The sequence below is a fragment of the Leptodactylus fuscus genome, chromosome 1 (assembly GCF_031893055.1).
Source record: "Leptodactylus fuscus isolate aLepFus1 chromosome 1, aLepFus1.hap2, whole genome shotgun sequence".
Classification (NCBI taxonomy): domain Eukaryota; kingdom Metazoa; phylum Chordata; class Amphibia; order Anura; family Leptodactylidae; genus Leptodactylus; species Leptodactylus fuscus.
In genome coordinates, this window is record NC_134265.1 from 56598741 (window position 1) to 56619081 (window position 20341).

Sequence of the window (20341 nt, forward strand, 5' to 3'; positions counted from 1 at the left end):
AAAATCTGGCTGGAGTAAGACAAGCTCTTGTGGCACTGGCAATGGCAGACATGTTAGCACCACTGCTGGTTTTGGTGGCTGCAGCTATGTGTGGTCATTGTGTGGGATTTTTTTTTTTTTTTTTGCACATTATCAAATAACAAATCCATGGCAAGGTACAAGATCTGAAAGCAGAAAATTGCGCCACCATTTTTACTGTAATCGCTGGCACCCCGAGTAATCCCCGGGGCCGGCATCACACTGCTATGACAGCCAGGAGCCTGTATTGCTTCTATTGCAGGCTATGCTAGGTAGCCTGAAAAGAAGCACTGGTATTTTGCAATGCATTGCAATGCATTAGCATTGTAATGCATTGCATTAGTGATCAGACCCCCTGGGTTTCAAGACCTCTAGGGGGTCTAACAAATGCAAAAAAAAAGTTTTAAAAAAAGTTAAAAAAAAATAAAAAAAATAAAAAAATGAAAAGTTCAAATCACCCTCCTTTCCCTAGAACACATATAATAGTACTTAAATACTGTGAAACATATACATGTTAGGTATCCCGGTGTCTGAAAATGCCTGCTCTACAAATCTATAAAAATATTTTTCCTGTACGGTAAATGACGTAGCGGGAAAAACAGTCACAAGTGCCAAATCACTAGTTTTCACTGTTTTGCTTCTGATAAAAATTTTAATAAAAAGTGATCAAAGCAATAGCAATTCCCCAAAATGGTAGAACTAAAAAGTACACCCGGCCCTGCAAAAAAGACGCCCTATACATCCCTGTACATGGGAAAAAAATTTTTTATCACAGTTTTGGATTTTTTTAAGGGGTTAAAATTTATTGTTGTTTGTATCCACTGCTTACCATCCATTTTCCCATAGACATACATGCCACTGTCACTTTGAAATAATTTCAGCTGTGTTTATCTTACAGAGCTAGAAATTAGATAGATAGGTTCTTAGGAGCCCTGATGGTGTCATACACTACATTTTAAACCAATTTAAGCTGTGGTTTGGACCGAACTTATTCAAACAAAACAAATCTTTGGACTGAACCCCCCAAAACAAAATCCCATCTCTAGTCTAGTATTTCCCAATCTATCTGTTGAACTTAATGGAGAGAACTGGCTACTTATTTGGACAACCACTTCTATAAATGATGTGTAGTTGACAGTCAGTAGATCACTATGGGCAGTGGCATAACGAAGAATGGCGTGACGCCAAGGCGAACATTTGACTTGGGGCCCCCCAGCCCCCTGTCTTCCCCCCGCCCCTGCACAAACACAGTGGTCCCTACAAAAAGTGTTATGACCAACTGTGGCCCCTGCACATAGTATTATGCCCTATAGTGGCCCCTGCACACAGTATTATTCCCCATAGTGGCCCCTGCACACAGTATTATTCCCCATAGTGGCTCTTTCAAACAGTATTATGCCCTATAGTGGCCCCTGCACACAGTATTATGCCTCATAGTGGCCCCTGCACACAGTATTATGCCCCATAGTGGCCCCTGCACACAGTATTATCCCCCATAGTGTCCCCTGCACACAGTATTATCCCCCATAGTGACCCTTGCACACAGTATTATGCTCTATAGTGGCCCCAGTACACACAGTCTGATGCCCTATAGTGGCCCCTGCATACACAGTATTATGCCCCATAGTGACCCCTACACACACTATTATGCCCCAATGTGGACACCCATGAACAATTATTATCTTTTCAGACCCCAGAGTATAATGGTCAGAGACCCAGGGGAGGATACAAACACAAAAAAACACTGATAAATAAATAGTAAACTGTGTCTCACCATATTCCAGTAGTACAAAGCCCTATGCGGTGCACGACTACGTACCTCCGGACTCACGAGGCTTGCTTCATCAATAGAAAGTATCAAAAAGTAGAAATAGTCGGCACTGCTCCAAGAGCTTCTTAAAATTTAACTTTTAATAATCCATATTTAAGATATAGTTCACAGTACAAAAAATATAAAAAAAAGTGAAAAATGTTAGGAAAAGACATACATAGTGACTTAAAACAACCGCTGACGCGTTTCAAGGTACTCTACCTCTTAGTCATAGAGTATTGTGTATGTGAAACTAGCCTCCTTTTATCTGAACACTCCCTTTAAATCATGTGTAACACTTTAATTCATTAATTAGTTTTATTTGTGCACTCTGTCTCAATAAAGTTTATTGAAAGAGCTCCTATATTCTTTTTTTGTTGTTTACTTTATTTACCCGTTAAACCAGACATCAATATAAATACCGTACATAGTGCCAAACAAATCCACTTTACTAATTCAATCCATCAGTTTCTTCTATGGGTATGAACACTACTTGTTTATTATAGTTTTATTTTTTTTTATCTTGCCAATTTTCTATTAGTACACCCTATGTAGTCCATACTACATTCAACACATGTAATGCAATATATGACTGATTCAGTATTACAGTCTATATGACCTGTAATTTTGGTTTTGAAGCCTGAAGCAGTACTAGTTATCTCCATAACATTCATAGCCACTGCACGTTTTACATTTAGGCATTCCACATTTAGAAAAACCTATTTTTGATCTTTCAAATTTTTCAATTGGGAAATAACTTGGTGACAATGTGTTACCTAATGTCCTACATTTCTTTGCTACAAACTGGATTCCATCTTGTAAAATACTATTCGTGACAGAGTCTTTCTGTAAGATTGATAAGTTCTGCTTTACTATCCTTGTAATGATGTTAAACCTGGGACCATATGCTGTACTAAAGACAATCTTGTTATTTTTTGTTTTCTCTCTATCCATTTTCAACAAACTGTTTCTATCTTTGCATTTCACTTTATCCATAGCTTTAATGTCCACTTGAGGTAATTTCTTTCCTGTAGTCTTCTGATAGTTTCTAAGCTTAATTTGTTGTACTCAACTTCACTACTGCAGGCTAGTTTCACATACACAATACGCTATGACTAAGAGGTAGAGTACCTTGAAACGCGTCAGGGGTTGTTTTACGTCACTATGTATGACTTTTTCTAACATATTTCACTTTTTTCATATTTTTTGTCCCGTGAACTATATCTTAAATATGGATTATTAAAAGTTAAATTTTAAGAAGCCCTTGGAGCAGTGCGGATTATTTCTGCTTTTTGATACTTTCTATTGATAAAAAAAAACACTGTTACTTACCTCTCCCTGGCTCCAGTGTACTCTAGTCTACTTGGCTCCTGTGACATCACCAAACACACCTGAAGCCTGCCGGAGCGGTACGTGACAGTGTTTTTTATGTTCTCTCACCTCCCCTAGGCCTCCAATCATTAGACTTTGTGGTCTGAAAAAACCCCAGAGTATAATAATAGCAATGTTTGTGGGGTTTGTGGACCTGCGGCCTCACTTATTGATCCCGGTCCTGTTCACAGCCGCATCTGCAGAGTCCCTTAGTGTCTCGTGTAATGTTGTATTACATGGCACACATGAGTCCTCTATAGTGGAAGATGTCCTCTGTAGCAGCTCTTTACTCTGGCTAAGGCCTCAAACAAATAACTATGTGTACTGTGAGTACGCGATCTGTGTTTTTCACAGCTAACGCACTTTTACATTAATTTATATGGGCCCATACACAATGTATTATCATAGACCCGTGTATGGTGCAATGAGCCTGAGCCAAAACTCAGAACAGGTCTTACACTGTCTACCAATAAGTATTTGGACTCCTGTGGTAGAATAAAAAAATAACATTTCTTCCTATCCAATAGTTGGTAGACCCCAGCAGATGCTTCCTTACGGATGGTATTGATCGACACAATACTCCCGGATGCCTGGTGAAACTCCTGGTGTATGTGAGCCATCGGTTGGGTGCGGTTTCTCTGGCCAGCACTCGTCGGTCTCTATCTCCCAGTTTCGGGGTCTGCTGACTCGGGGCACATTCCGACAATCACCGTTCACCTTCCACTTAGTAATCACATAGGCCACTGTCGATTTTGGGTAATTAAGTTAGCCTGCTATGACCCTTAAGAATCCACCATTTCTGTGGTACCACACAATTACCCCTTTCTCAAAATCGGACAACTCTGCACTTCGTTTCATCTTGCATGTGACTAATGCCAATGCTGTTTCCTATTTAACGGTGGAAGGCGTAACATACATCACGACCGCAGATACAGTATCTTCATTTGCATCGGTGTCCAAATACTTATTGGTAGACAGTGTATTCATGTCTATTTCAATGAGAGCAGTGAATGGGGCCCTGGAGGCAAGGATGGCACACGGATGTAATCTATGTGCCATCCATGCTGTTCAATCACGGTTTGGCTTCATGCACACAGATGTGTGTATGAAGACTGAAGCTTCTTTTCAGACTACAACCAAAGACATTCTACATTCTAGTGTGCTATCAGTCTGTTGTCTGCAGTATTTTTTTTATCATTGACTCTCGGTCCATGGAAAACAACAGATGTGTGACCGGCAGCCTGATTTTTTTTTATGGATGACTGTGCTGTCTGATTTTTTTTTTATGGATAGCACACAGACAGGATGTCAGGAGCTGGACCGACTGGCTCCACTATCTGCGCCAGGTCCAGCGTTTCTCCTCCTGGGACTGGAACCCGGACCTTCTGTAGTCAGAAGGTCAGACGGCGAGCTAAAGGCTATTTAGGCCTGACTCTGGCTCCAGCTCACCACTGGTTATACAAATTCCCTGGTATCAGCTCACCCTGCTGTGTTCCTGTTTGCCCCTGACCTGGTTTTCATCCCTCCTACTGTGTATTTGCTACTTTCCTCCTGTGTATGCTTGCTTTCCAAACCTCCTCTCCCTGATCTGCGGCTCTGTACCACCTGACCTACTGTGTATGACCCAGCTTGCCTGAAGACCACCTCTCCTTGACCTGTGACTCTGTACTTTGTGATCTCCAGTGTATGACCCGGTTTGTCTGACTACCCATTGGCTTCATCCTTCTGTACCATGTGACCTCCAATGTATGACCCGACTTGACTATGTCCTGTCTCATCCTTGGAAACTACATGACCTCCTTACTACTGACCCGGATTGTACGACTACTATGCGGTGCTTCCACCATCTCCTGGTGAACTCCTGTTACTGCATACATATATCTGCATACTCCTGTTACATCGGTTTCTTCACCCACCTGGGTGAGTGGTTTTCGGGCCCTGCTGTAACTTGGGGTGTGCTGTGTGTGTGATACCATATGGACAGCTGCAGTTCTGGGTCCCATAATTTATCAGTCCACCTGCACCATCAGGAGCTCTGGCGAAGACCTCAGGGGCCTGGTTCAGCTCTAGTTTGGAGGGCGTTGGATGCTCAGTGCTGTTTTGCCTCAGTGTGCTGGGGAGTCTGTCTGCCGGGGACTAACTGTCCATTCTATTCTGTATTTGGTTCCTAACACAGAAAAGTGGTTAGTATGAAAGGGCCCTAATAGAGAGGAGTCCCAAACAGCAGATTTACCTGTATGATGTCTCCAAAAAATTCACCTGCATATTGACAAAAAGGCAATATCTCGGCCTGGGGAAAACACTGCCTGACTTAGATGACTCTAACCATCCCTATCTATCTGCAGAGCTGGGTTGATATGCTGGGTTCTGCTGACAGTCTCCCTTTAATAAAATATCACATAACCTGTCATGGTAAATGTCAGAAGACCCTGGAGTAATCGGGTACAAGAACCCATCACAGTACAATATTATCATTTTCATGTGTGTTTTTTTTTTTTCAGTACTACATACAGGACCTTATATTTTTCTTACATTTGAAAGTTTGATGAAACTTACTCGGGGAACCATTTTGCATGTTCTTTCCAGGCATCATCATTTTCTTCCCAGTTCCCCAAACATCCACCACAGGAGAAGCACTGGACATTGTCTCTTGTTCCTGAAGACATACATGTAAAATTATTTATAAGGCAAGAAGGGCAAAAAGGAAGCAGAAAGCTAATAAACTTATTGCAAGTTATAATAAATCCCGGCTGGATTCTCTGATGTATTACAGTGCTGTGCAAAAGTTTTAGGTAGGCGTAGAAAAATGCTGCATAGTAAGAATGCTTTCAGAAATAGAAATGTTAATAGTTTAGTTTTGTCAAAACTAAATCCGAGTGCAGATGTGAACTTAGCATTAATGAACAAAAGAGAAATCTAAATGGAATGAATATTTGGTGTTACTGCTGTTAGGGATCATTCACACGGGGCAAGAAGGGGTGGATTTTGACCTCAAAATCCGCCCCCTCACAATAGAGGTCTATGTAGACCGCTAGCATTTTTTTTGCGCTAGTGGTGTATTCCCGCTTACGCAAAAAAGAAGCGACCTGCCCTTTCTTCAGGCGGATTCCGCAGCTGATCAAGCCATGGCATCTGCCATGCGACAGCACCCTCCGGACTAGGCCCATTCATTTGGGCCTACTCTGGAGCAGGAAGCCACGACTTTCGGAAGCCACAACAGTCGCAGCAGGCGCATTTTGGCAGGCACCCAAAATCAGGACCAAAATACATGGTCACTAGCCCAGTGTGAACTAGCCCTTAGAAGGAGGAGTCCTGGGAGTGATGATATGGCCACCACAGCGCCCTGTTTCAACATCATCCAATCTGTCTGGATTGAATAAATGAATTTCAGCAAGCCTACAGAAGATCTGTGCTTAGTTCTCCAAAGGCAATATCTATTTTGTGGGGTGCCCAGTTTTGGACCCCTACCAGTGTAATATTGATGACCTATCCTAGAATCAGTTTGTAAAGTAGTCAAAGTGACCACCCTCCACTAATATGGGTATTTGGTGGGAGACTTAGGCAGTGTCCTCCTCACCTACAATGGGTCAGGTGTATCTCATGTGCTGTTCGTGTGCGTATATTCAGTTTATGTTTACTAGTGTATTTATAGTTACTGTATACACTGTATATTTCTACACTGCTGTGACTTTAAAGACGCATTGTCAGACTCAGTGTTTCATACTACTGCCACTTTAAGGGTCCACTCACATGGAGGAAAATGGGGAGCAATTTGGTGTGGAATGCTAGCAGAAAAAGGAAGCCATTGAAGCAAATGGGAGGCTTTTTTTTCAGCGCTGAAATTCCACACCAAATTCCTCACCATTTTCCTCCGTGTGAATGGACACTCAAGGAGCAAGAAGTGTGAAGCAAGTGACGTCACTACATCGCGTCTTCTGCTCCCTGGACATTGAGAGCAGAGACAGCGGCCGGGAGGTAGAGCAGGGTGCAGATGCCAATAAGTTGGAGCAGCCTGGACTCACTGCCCTGAACAGCAGGACTGCAAATGCAGGACAGTCCCCCTGTCCAAAGGGACCCCGTCAGAAACTTGTCAGAAACCCAAACATGATTTTCTAATTCTGAGTTATCTTTTCGTGCATGCCCAGTCCCTATCTGTTTCGTACATGAAGATAACTTGGCCTTCCAAGAGCCATATCACTTTATTTTTCTGTTATTATAGCCATGTGAGGGCTTATTTTTTGCTGGACAAAATGCACTTTTTACTGTTATTCTGCAGATCATTCTTTTCACAACAATGACAATTTCATATAGTTCTTGTTTTGTTTTGATGCCCTTAGAATATATAAAAATTTTCCCTCCTGGAAGTTATTCATTGCATGTTTGTACTATTCTTTTTGTTGTGCCAATCTTTAAATAAAGAGTTGATAAAAAAGAATATATAAAATTTTGAAAAATGTTTGTCTTACAATGTAAGACAAAGTATGAGAAATAACCCTTGCAATTGCATGAGAACAGAATACATAAAAAAGTACCTGTGAAAAAAAATCCTGCTTGTGCAAGGACAGCCGGCTCCATTAATGCGTACATGGGCCAACAGGTAAAAGACTGGAGTCTGGCCTGTTCATCCTCCATTAAATTCCAGTGGTCTCTGGGACCTCTCTCTGTAGATTGCAGACGGATATCATACTTTGATATGTTCCCAACATCATTGCCTTGAATAAATGCACACTCGGGATTGAATTTCTTGTGATTCTCTACGGGTGTGTTACTTAATGCTTGCTTACACAGTACTAGGCCACAGCAGAAACACTGACAACTGTCCTCCAAACCGGTCCTGAAGAATCCAGCTGCAGCCAGCTCTTTTGGTGACCAAGTAGATTCTGGATTCAGAGATAAAAGACTTCTTAATCGCTTTGTTTCACTTCGCATTGAATAGATGGGTCCTTTGGGCAGCTGTTCACGGATTGTCTTATACTTCTCATTCAGATCACTCATTACTTTGTTGAAGTCTATAAGCGCATAAGACGTTTGTAGAAATGGATTGTAAGAAGAGTGAAACTCATTTATATTTATAAGATCCATCGTCCCAGGAAAACAACTGATATGTCAATAATCTGTAAATAAAATGATAAAATATTTCAATATACAGTAAAACACAGAGGATGGGGGTCAGGTAGTCATAGTGGTGAAGGATAGCTGCACTGGTAATAAGGAAATAGATGGTGCGGAGCTGCACATCTGGGGGGCAGCTGTACAGTAACAGGGATCTGCATGTATGAAGTCGCGGCTCCTGTGTGAGACACACCTTGCAGGTGATGGTGAAGAGAGAAATGCTACAATTCCCTGAAGATTGCAGGGACGTCCTACCAAAATAGCTAGCTTGGAAAATGACCAGCCAAAGAGAGGGAGAATCCACTGCTGTATTTCTTATGGGTACGGAATATACATATAAGACCTCATTGGTGGAAAAGAGGAAAAAACTCTAGTGCCACCTTTTGGGAAGGTAGCTCCCTATAGCTCATGCATGGTTTTCAATAAAAAACCTAAGAGCATAATCTGGGAATATTAACCAAGCCAGAATAACTACCCCAAAAGGAAGAGGGGAGCCATCCGCTGACAGTTGTCTCAAGGTACTGTCTCTCTTCAGTGTTGAGAAGGGTACAGGTTGGCTGTGAGGAAAAGATGGCCCTAGAGCTTGTTCCTCTTTCCCACCAATGAAGTGTTATTTGCATATTCCTTACATAGAATTCTTAGCAGGGGTATACATCCTACTAATATTATAAATGTGAAAGTTTGTATATTTGTTAGTCAATCACGCAAAAACGGCTGAGCGGTTTTGAATGAAATTCGGCACATAGATAGTTTATAACTTCAATTAACACATTTTTATCCCTATAAATGACATGGCTTTACGATAGTTATGAATTTATGTTCACCTACTATAATACACTGCTCTTGCAGAAGCTTATCTCAGCCAGGTCTGTTATCTCACTGTGTCAACACTCAGCTAACCCTCAGTGGATTGTGTACATGCATTTGCATATTATTTGATCTGCTCCAGGCAGTGCTAACAAACTGACATGGGCAAACACCTTTAATCCAAATTGGCAGTGTCGGGGGAAAATCATAATTCCCCAGAGATATGCTGTCTGTAAAGGAAAATTAATTAACAGGCCAAGATCGGCCTCCGCCATCTTTTAGCCTGGAGAATCATGAAGACACATGGTGGTCGTGTATCAAAATGGATTCTGGTTTAATGGTGGCTAGAACAAAGTATATATCACATGGCATAGACAGAACAGGATTGGCTAGTATAATTAGCATACATCTATTGGTGGAGAAGTTTGTAACAATAGCCCTGATGCATATCTATTGGATAAGAAACTGGAGAGAGGTCACACCCCCCTGATGGCTAGTTTTACTCTAAAATGGAGTCAGTGACCTCATGGTAGCCGCATGTATCAATCAAAATGGCAGCCATCAGCACATGTCTCAAATACACATCCTAGATGTCTATCTCATGGTATTCTAAAGACAATAGACATCCTTGTTGGAGACAATTAGCTTAATTACCCTTCTCTTGTCCCTTTATCATTGGAAGGGTCTTTGGTCTTTGATCCTTTCCTAACAATGCCCGTAGTCCCTGCCGAACTGTCTCCATTTTAATTAGTTTCTTTGTAAGATAGCATCACCCAATACACAGAGCATAGTATTTACATAACCAGTCTGGCAAGATCCAAACTGCATCTCTCTGGGAGAGAGAGATGGACAGATAGAACCATCTCAGCCCCCACCTCTATACACAATTTTTCATAAGATATTATTGTTCCCCCACAGCAGTTTGCCAATTTTAAACATGCCTGAAAAAAGAAAATCTAATTTGTCACAAACAACGAGAGTTATTAAGGTAGCCATGAAGTCAAAAGAGTTCTCCTTAAGCGGAGCTGACAGGGATCATCGACGCCAACAACACACTCATTATTTGGCGTCCCACTGACCTGCTGAGAAACCAGAACAATCACGGGCACAGTGCAAGGAACGAGTTCAGCGGCAGGCCAGCTTGACAGCTGTCGAAACGCCAAAACAGGCGGATTATCAACGCCAATAACATGTTCATTATATGGCATCCCAGCGAGCTGCTCAGATGCTGGAACAATCACAGGCATGGTGTGAGGAACAAGTTCAGCAGCAGGACAGCTTGAGAGCTGCCAAAATGCCGGAGCAGGCAAATCATCGATGGCAGCAATTTGCTAAATACAGGCGGATCACCAATGCCAACAACCCGCAACGAAGTCGCGGACAGAGGCTAGTGATCTAATAAGTCCCTATACAAATGGTACACCTTTTGACTCGTATTTCTTATGGGCATTCTGAGAGGACTTTGATACCCTGCGTATTAACCAGAATAAAGGTGCTTTTGGGAACAATCAAAGTGATATCCTCCATAGGTTAGACACAGGGCTTTGGGGATCTTACAGACTGCTTTCATTATACAATACACAATCCTACAGAAAACCATTACCATCAGAAGTAATAAATCATATTAGATTACCCTAATTAATCTAACTTCCTTATTTATTAGAAAGCAGCCTGTAACATTATCCTTATCAACTGAGCTGTTACTACGGAAAAGTCTGTACATGTTTGTATTGTAAATACACAGAACTGAAGCATTTACTAAAGGTGGGGATGTCACCTGAAATGGCTTTATTCACATTTTATGGAGATATCACTACTTAAAAGCACCATCGAGAACTTGAACTTAATATGTAGCCATTCATGCTGCATATAAAATCATATATAAGTCTTGTTTGGCTTACAGAGAAGCAATATTATTTTCTCTATGTGAAATACTGCTGTACTTGTAGGTTTTATGGTTTTCAGGTCATGCATCACAATCTACCAATAATTCCGTGACTTGCCGTCTGATTACACTGGTCAACAGCCAAAATGTTTCGGGCATCAAACCAGTTGTTCTTAACTAATTTTGGGGTGCTGAGATTGAAATTGATGCTAAAATTTTAAAATTGGCTTTACTTTTCATGATATAGACGTGCATTTTATATTTCTATTTATATTTGGTTAAGAAAGCCTACCACCTGTATTTTGGCTGCAAAATAGGCAACCAGGAAAAGAGTTGGGCTCCACACATATGCTGTAATACATGTTCTTCAAATCTCAGACAGTGGTTGAACCGAAAGAGACAGTCTATGCCGTTTGCAGTGCCAATGGTCTGGAGAGAGCCATCTGACCATAGTGACAATTGCTACTTCTGCAAGGTGCCTCCAATTGGGAAAGGAATTTCAAAAAGAAAGAAGTGGACTTTACAGTATCCGAATATTCCATCTGCGATACCCCCAGTAGCTCATTCTGAATAATTGCCAGTTCCAAATGCTCCAGAAACATTCTCGCTCGATTCCACTGACGAGGAAGAAGAAGGAGTTTGTCATGAACCATCTACCTCGTCAGATCCAGACTTTCCTGCATCACTCTCCACTGAACCGCACCTTATATCGCAAAGTGAACTTAATGTTCTTGTTAGAGATCTAGACCTGCCCAAGAGTCAGGCCGAGCTCTTAGGTTCCAGACTTCAACAGTGGAATCTGTTGGCAGATGATGTTCGAATTTCTTTCTTTAGGAACCGTCAACAGTCTCTTGTCCAATTCTTCTTCATGGAGGGTGATCTTGTTGTATGCAATAACGTTTGTGGTTTAATGGATGCTCTCAAAATCAGCTATAACCCCAATGAGTGGAGGCTATTTATCGATTCATCAAAGCTAAGTCTTAAAGCTGTCTTACTTCACAATGGCAATGCACTACCATCAGTTCAAATTGGTTATGCTGTTCACATGAAGGAAACCTATAACAACATGAAAGAGCTCTTGAGATGCATAAACTATGATCAACATCTGTGGTGCATCTGTGGTGCCTTGAAGGTGGTAGCGCTAGTGCTTGGTCTACAGGGAGGATACACCAAGTACTGCTGCTTCCTATGTGAGTGGGACAGTCGTGCAAGATCAGAACACTACAAGAAAAGAGACTGGCCACTCAGAAAGTCACTGCAGCCAGGGGCTAAAAATGTTATGCATCCAGCACTTGTTCAAGCAGGAAAGATTCTGTTACCTCCTTTACATATCAAGCTTGGTCTTATGAAGAATTTTGTAAAGGCAATGGATAGAAATGAAGAGGCATTCAAATATCTCCTCTGTAAGTTTCCAAGGTTGAGTGAAGCGAAGATAAAAGCAGGAGTCTTTATTGGTCCTCAGATTCGTATGCTTCTTCAAGATGATGAGTTTTACCATTTGCTGCGTGGCAAAGAAAAGACTGCATGGGAAGCATTCAAGTTAGTCGTGACTAACTTCTTGGGAAACACCAAAGCACATAATTATGAAGAGTTGGTTGAAAATCTCCTGAAGGCATATAAAAACTTGGGATGTAACATGTCTTTAAAGATTCATTTCTTACTCTCATCTAGACTTCTTTGCACCAAACTGTGGAGCGGTGAGCGATGAACATGGTGAACGATTTTATCAGGAAATTGCGACTATGGAAAAGAGATATCAGGGTAAATGGAACCCATCAATGCTTGCAGACTACTGCTGAACAATTATCAGAGACAATCCCATGTCTGAATACAAGAGACGTGAGTAAAGGAGCCGAATAGCAATTCAATAAGGATCTACGTTCCAAAGTTCAATAAACATACTTCATTTGTAAAAAATTCTTACATATGACTATAAATTATAGTTGATTTTAGATAGAACTAAGTTTCCTAAGAATATATTTCCAAAATTTTAAAAACAGTAAACTTGCACCTCTATTATTGCAGAAGTAATAAATATGTATCATATTCTATACAATTCACAAAACAGTAAAATGAGAATCCTTCGATATCATAGAAACTAGAGCCAATTGACAGTTTTCCTTGTGATATTTGAATTCAGCACATAAAAATCATTAGGGAATGACTCATTTCATTTCAGAAACAAACAACTTTTGAAAATTTGTTGACCAGTGTTATTCATTAACTGAGATCATAAATTCATTAAGGACCTAAAGAAAGGAGTTTTCTAGTTATATGTAAATGAATCCTTATCACTTAAAATAAAGCTTTGTCACTATGTTACTTATAGTTCTACAGCTTTCTTCTGCACTTCTGCATGTTTGTTGCTCTTCTTGTTATATACTTTGTGTTTCAATTCCTCACCATTTTCCTTGTACTAGTTTGCTGTCAGTGAATGAGACTCTTTCACATTCACAGTCTGGAAATCTGGTTATGGCCAGTCCTGTTCTCAGCATAGAAGTGCTTTCACTTGTATTAAATATAGGTAATCCTATGTGCACTACCTATTACCACTATCACAATCTCACTGAGCGTTTGCTACAATGTATCAGTCTAGACTACGGGCTGTTTAACTCACAGACTATTGCCTAGCTAGGATAAAATTCATCCCGTGTGACTGATAATCTGCCATCAATAAGGCTAGGTTCACACCTGCGCCTGCTACACATTCGTGGTTCCCGTCCGGAACCCACTTACAAAATGCGGAGAAAGGTCCTGCAAGCAGCGCTTTTCTCTACACATTTTTTTGCACTTTTTGGGTGGGAATCTGGCTGACCCCATTGTAGTAACCAGGTAACCACTTTTTTTTCAAGCAGATTAGGTTTCCATTCAGGGGGACCCCCAAACGGAAATCCAAACACAGATCTGAACCAAGCGTAACTGCATATTATATTTACTATGAGTAGGTTCTGTAGAATGGCTGCAGAGTTATCCCCTGCTTACATATTACATTATCTATGTATTATTTCTAGTAATATCATGAAAAGTTATTATATTTTGGAGGTTGTATGTTCTCCCCATGTTTGGATGGGTTTCCTCTAAGTAATCTGGTTTCCTCGCACACTCCAAAGACATACTGATAGGGAATTTACATTGTGAGCCCTATATGGGACACTGCGGGATATGTTAGCACTATACAAGTAAGCAAAATAAATACATTTTGTTGGCACTTAGAAAGAAATTTGTGCCTTTGTGGAGACTGTAACCTTTTAGGTTCTAATAAGCAATACTCAAAGTTTACACTTGGAAACATAAGATACATAATAAATAACATAAATCTTTTCTACTCACCAAATATATTGGAGCCAAATGGAGATATTCCACAAATATAACAGCTGTTGTAAAAAGGACAATATTCTTTGAGCAGACTTATGCAGGTCTTTCAAGCAGACGCTCCAGTAATAAAAAAAAAAAAAAAGAAAAACTTACGATATTGACTCCAAGTAAAAGGAGAAACAGTTACAAGGAAGAGAAAAGAAAGAGGAAGTAAAAGTATAGCAAAAGCAAAAAAGTTCACATGGGCGTTCCTACAGATATTTCCTTTTTATGGCTGCTGCCACTGAAAGTGTCTGATGCAGATATAGGTGCATTCAGTCCTGAATCATTTCAGCTATATGTCATTACTGAGAGACACAGGGTGACAGTGAAATGAAACAGAGATGAATGCTTGTTTGTCTGACAGCTGTTCCTCCCCACCACCCCATATTCAGGAATCTCTGGTCGCCATCTAACTTCTAGCCTGTTAAAATCCAACAACCTAGTCTCCCCTACCTCTGACATCTACCTTTTGGGGACAGCTGGGACATTCCCATACACAATAGATGGTCAGCAATTGCTACCGAAATTGGTGGTTTGGGCTGACATGAATCTAATGTGTATGCAGGGCCATCTGAGCCTGGTCACAGGGGCTGCCAGAAAATAAGATGGAGCAGAGAGCTCCCTGCCATTCATACTCCAAAACTAGGAGACCTGTATTGTGCGTTATTCAATATGGTGGTTATATTCAATCACTATGTGGTAGCATTTTGTGTTTATGGTCTAGCGGTATTATTTGGCCCTTATATACATTACATACATTATACATTAGATGGTCAGACCATCCTGCTGAAATCACTTGGTTCAGCCAACAATAGTGAGGTTAGGTTGTTTAGGATTACAAAAATAAATTCTTCCTAATACAGTGCTACTCCTGTCTGAAGGTTGTGTGCAGTATTGCCGATCAGTAACAAAAACTTCACTGGAGCTAATTTGCAATACCACACACATCCAGATGTGGCGCTGTTTATGGAAGACAACCCTTTAATCTAAAGGGTATGGCCAGCTTTAATGTTTTAATTCATTCAGCAATAATGACTGAATTATTACCAAGTGAAATGTCAGTATCGACAAAACATGCAGTGTGTGTGTTCACACCACCGAGCCTCAATGACTCATAAACCTGCAGTCAGTCTTGTATGTATAACAGCTCACAGTGTATGATGACCTTTGAACACTAAACAATTTGCATATAAATGTAACCTACACGGAAAGTTGTGCAACTTTGAACATATATTACCCTGACCTTAGTCACAGACTAACGGAAATAGTACCTAATACCAAAAAAAAATAGAATCCTTCCCCGAACACCATCCTAACCAGAGACGTGGGAGAGATAAACAATCAAACAAACTGATAATGCTCAATAAACTGTAAGAGAACATTATATGATGTTCAGCAACCTCGCAGCCTTTATCAAAGATGGCCATCTGTGAGGTTACAAAAGCCAATCCCTTCTCAATAATCATCAACTCATTAAGAGACGTGCATCATTCTCCTATTGGCGCTCTATTCTCTTATTGGCGCGCCATTCTCTTATTGAAGGAGACTTTTTCAAAATCCAATATTTCAAGATCAGATTCCTTGCCAAGAATAACACCTTATACATAGTTGTCTTCTTAGTTCCAGTTAAAAGATATTTGTTTTATATTCCCCAGAACACATAAGGATCAGGTTCTATACATATAAAATACTTTAATTAATAATTTTAATTATGTCATACCAATATGTATATTTGGGGTATCTGTATCCAATCTGCGCTATCCTCACTACGTTTCAGACATAAATCTTATGTTCTAAAAAAAATTATTTTCATTAATTTTGACATTCTGCAGGGTACGTGCTCTTCTCCAAGCGCTGCTGCCAGTAATCCACCTCTACTGTGCATCCATGCATGTGCAGTAGAGGTGGATCATCGCTGGAGGAGAAGACAGAATCAGTAAAGGAGGAGGCTGTCTCACAGGAAGAAGCGTGGAGGGTAAGTATAAACTATGGGATAGGGGTTGGGCTGAGTAGGTAGGGAAGGGTGGGATAGCTAGAGAGACAGGGAGGGGGTTTATGGGAGGGAGAGGAAGGAGGGGAGACTAGGGTGAGAGGGGTTAGTGAGGACGTTACATAGCAGGAAGCTAAACTAGGTAAACAAAAGCAGGAGATACCAGGAGCTTCCCCAGAAAGAAACCCAGAAATCACTCAAAACATGCTAAAAGGTATATGGGTGCATTTATTAACCCATTAATAGTGCTAACAGACATTTTCTAAAAAATACATTTTTGCCTGAAAAAACCCTTTAATGATACAAATTTATCTGTCACACATTGCTAGCTACTCCTATAACACCATGCCAAATATTGAGCTATCTATCTCTAGTAATATTACAAGGAAGAAATCACCACTAGATCTTATGCTTCTATCTCATCTATACTAGAAAATGTACGAGAACTCTATAAATATTTACTATAGGAGAACTTACTGAAAGGTGTAGCCGCGGAGGTTTTTGTCCTGTGTAGTACGCCTCCAGTGTAGTAGGAAACGTCTGGCAAACATAATAGAAACATGACACGTGATCTAACTCATCTAAAATATCCAGAGATTTCCTTGTTCTCCTATTAGCTTTAGAATGCCCACATCAAAGATGGCACCAACAGGTTCATTGCAATCTTTATAATGGAAACTTTGCCCTCTTTATATTTAGAAGTGTTCAAATACCAAATATATCAAACATCCTTATATATCGACTTCTTAAAATATTAAAGAGACATTACAGAAACATATATATATATATATATATATATATATATATATATATTTAATATTTGTGACAAATAGGTGAAAAAATGTATACAGTATATCTCTATTCTCTGCCAGGACACCCACACTTACCTCTACCTCCTACCTAGGCATCCTGGCTAGAGGGGAGATACCCAAAGCCCAGTGATCTTGATACTTTAATACAGCCAATATATCAAAAATTATATACGATCTAATACTAGCCTTTCACACGACTGTATTTTGTGGGTCTATAATTGTTGTAATTGTGGATCAACACAGTATTAAGGTTAAATTGCCGTGTTGTCACTGTGTGATAATTTAGTGGGTTTTGTGTTGCAGTTCGGTCACTCGGTCTGTAAAAGGTTCACCATCACTGTCCTAATTTATATATATTATTTCTATCAAAAAATAAGAATAATTAATTATCTGAATTGAATATAACAATTAACCCTTACTCCAATTAATTATAATGAAATATAACACTTCTCCAATAATATCTATCAAGAAAGTCCCTCATATTCAGTTATGATACACTAACTTCTGCCCGCGACTTCGTCTACGTGTTGTTGTTGGCAATGAGCGGCTAATAATTAGCCAAATGTGGTTGGCGGTGATCCACCTGCGTCCACGTGTCAGCTCTGCTACATCTGTGCATATGCGCAGCAGCCCCAGCTGTATGCACATCTGTATGGAGAGCAGAGCAAGCTGTGGTACCGCGCTGCCTCAGCTCGGCTACATCGGGTAATTCTGTGTTAGACACGGCTGAATGGCTGCTGGTACAACAGTTCTCCCCCCTCCCCCATCCGAGGCAGAACAACTGATTCCCCGACCTACTTACTGAAACTCTACAGCCAATATTCTCCTCTTGTCCACACACAGCCTGTATGTTCTGTAGTCTCCTGATCTTCTATGACACTCCATTGTCTTCAACTTGCACACTATCCGGCTCCCTCCTGTTTAGCTCCGCCCACCATATAGCGTGTGCCTATGGGCCAGCTGAAGGGCTTGTAATGTCATCAAACATCCTCAAACATAGTGTGTGTAAATTCGCGCTTAACAGTCATGTAGTGACGTCATTTACCGGGATAAAAAGCAGCCTATATTTTAATCGGGGTTCCTATCTATCTATGTGCCAAATTTCAGCCAAATCCGTTCGGTCGTTTGTGCGTGATTGAGTAACAAACATCCAAACACACAAACTTTCACATAATAATAATATTAGTAGGATTGGTATCTTCAATATATATCTTGTATACATCATTGTTCTTCTTCCCATTAAATCTCCACTCTTATTGATCTGATATATTCACTTTAGTGTCCTGAAACTTACCATGCACATTGGGTATATTTTCTGTATTCTAATCCCACTAATATAAAGGTGAAATGGATGTTTGTGTGTTTGGATGTTTGTTCCTCAATCATACCTACACGGGTGAACGAATTTGTCTGAAAATGCGCACATACATACCTTGGGTCCCGGATTGAACGATAGGCTACATGGAATTCCCGTACACCACCGCAATTCACTCCCGTGCCCAGTGCTTCTCACAGTTCAATTCGCTGCAGGACCTGGCACGCTGTAGGACCTGGGATGACGTCATCCCAGCCCTTTAAGCAGCTCACCTGATTGGGTGCCGCTTCTCTATGTGAGCGGAGTTATCGTCTGGCCGCCGTCCACACCAACATGGCGTCTCTGAGAGGTCCAGAGTGTCCTGCACAAGGGCCTCTACTCTGGGGCAGCGACAAGTCCATACGCTGCCCCACCTGTGTGGCCTCACCACAGGACCGCAGTACTCTGCCGTGGCCGGACAGGGTGTTGCCTGCGCCACGCTCTGGAACGCTGGTTCGGCCAGCTGTCCCGCAGCATCTGCCGTCTCTGGACACTACAAGTCGGAACATCGGTGCACGGGAAGCCCAGGGTGTGGTGAGCCCGGGGTCAGAGGTTGGTAGGGGGAAAGGGAACACACGGTCGGCAGGGTCTGGTGGGGGGAAAAGGAGGCACGGGGTAGGTAAGACGGGGAAAGGGGTCATGAGGTAGGAGGAAGGAGTGACCACATGGGGAAACGGGGAGGGAGAAAGGGGGGGGTGGCGGGCGACAGGAGGTAAACAGTTCCAGCGGGCCGCAGGGTGGGCCCCAAGGGTCCATGGACCCACAGGTGTAGCAAGGGCCCGCTGCGGACACAAGGCAAAGGAACAAGCCTGCGCACCGCTCCAGGTTGGTACCACAGGGGTCGGGGTTCCGCGGATGAAGTCGCGGGTAAAAGCTAGTATGGCTTCTATATCTGATCTGACTGTTCACAGACAGAAAACCAGGATATAACAAACTGTACAAGACAGAATGGCATCTGGCCCTATCCTTATATTAAGGGTGCTTATACATGTACAGAATTTCAGAATTACACTCTGCTGGGATGTGTATAGCTGGGTACACTGGCCGTATACTGTATCTGTATTGTTTTTTTGTAAAATGAGTAAATCAGTATAATATTCTGTCACTGTGATACTCTGTATGGTCAAAGCAATGTCACAATTTTTTTGGAAAGCAGAAGTGAATCTTAAAATCTGATGCTTCTGTCTGACAGTTTCCAGAAACAGCTGATGCAAAACCGGTAATCTAAGAACGTAACTTTGGACATGTAATATATACCTATATATATAGGTTTGCAAAACTGGGTACAAATTTGGAAACAATGCCATTCCCCTTCATTGCAAGTACAAATTACCCTCAAAAGGAAAACACATTATGTTGCAAGATAAAAATCCTGTTGTAATTTACACTTTCACATTCTCATTTGCCACAGAAGTTGTAAAAGACTGATTTGAAAAGATTGCACTTTCCCAATAATATTTATGTCCAATGCATTTTTAAAAAAATTGAGAAATTTTTGTAATACCCTTTAGTTAGTTACTTTGTAGTTTGTAGTTACTGACTATAAACTCTGTGTAGTTGGGTTCCTCTAACCTTCTGAGTAAAGCATGTGTAAATGAATGGGCAAGACTAATGACAGTATACATGATTAAGGCTGGTTAAAGGTGACCGTGCTGCTGCAACAGGCCTGCCATGATTTAAAATCGTGGGATTCACACGGTGGATACAGAGATGTCCCTGTGAGCCGCCCGTACACCGGCTCTGGTTCCGTGGCTCTTTTCATTAAATGAATAAGAGCCACTGAAGCATGGGCCACAAAATAGGATTGGAATAGGATCTGTCCCAT

The 20341-nt window shown here is 41.2% G+C and overlaps 1 protein-coding gene and 1 long non-coding RNA gene across 2 annotated transcripts in view; one reads left to right on the top strand and one right to left on the bottom strand.

The window, feature by feature from the left end:
• The window catches only part of LOC142200553 (uncharacterized), a 221536-nt gene extending 219950 nt beyond the window's left edge, over window positions 1–1586 (top strand). The window contains exon 3 of the long non-coding RNA XR_012715461.1: window positions 1534–1586. This is a non-coding gene — a long non-coding RNA (uncharacterized LOC142200553). The remainder of the gene's footprint in view (window positions 1–1533) is intronic.
• NAIP (NLR family apoptosis inhibitory protein) overlaps window positions 1–8281 on the bottom strand; it is a 37166-nt gene extending 28885 nt beyond the window's left edge. The window contains exons 1-2 of the mRNA XM_075270944.1: window positions 7732–8281; window positions 5756–5855 (exon numbers count right to left, since the gene is read on the bottom strand). Coding sequence (XP_075127045.1) covers window positions 5756–5855; window positions 7732–8281 — 650 coding nt within the window. The remainder of the gene's footprint in view (window positions 1–5755; window positions 5856–7731) is intronic.
• Between the last annotated feature and the right edge of the window lie 12060 nt (window positions 8282–20341).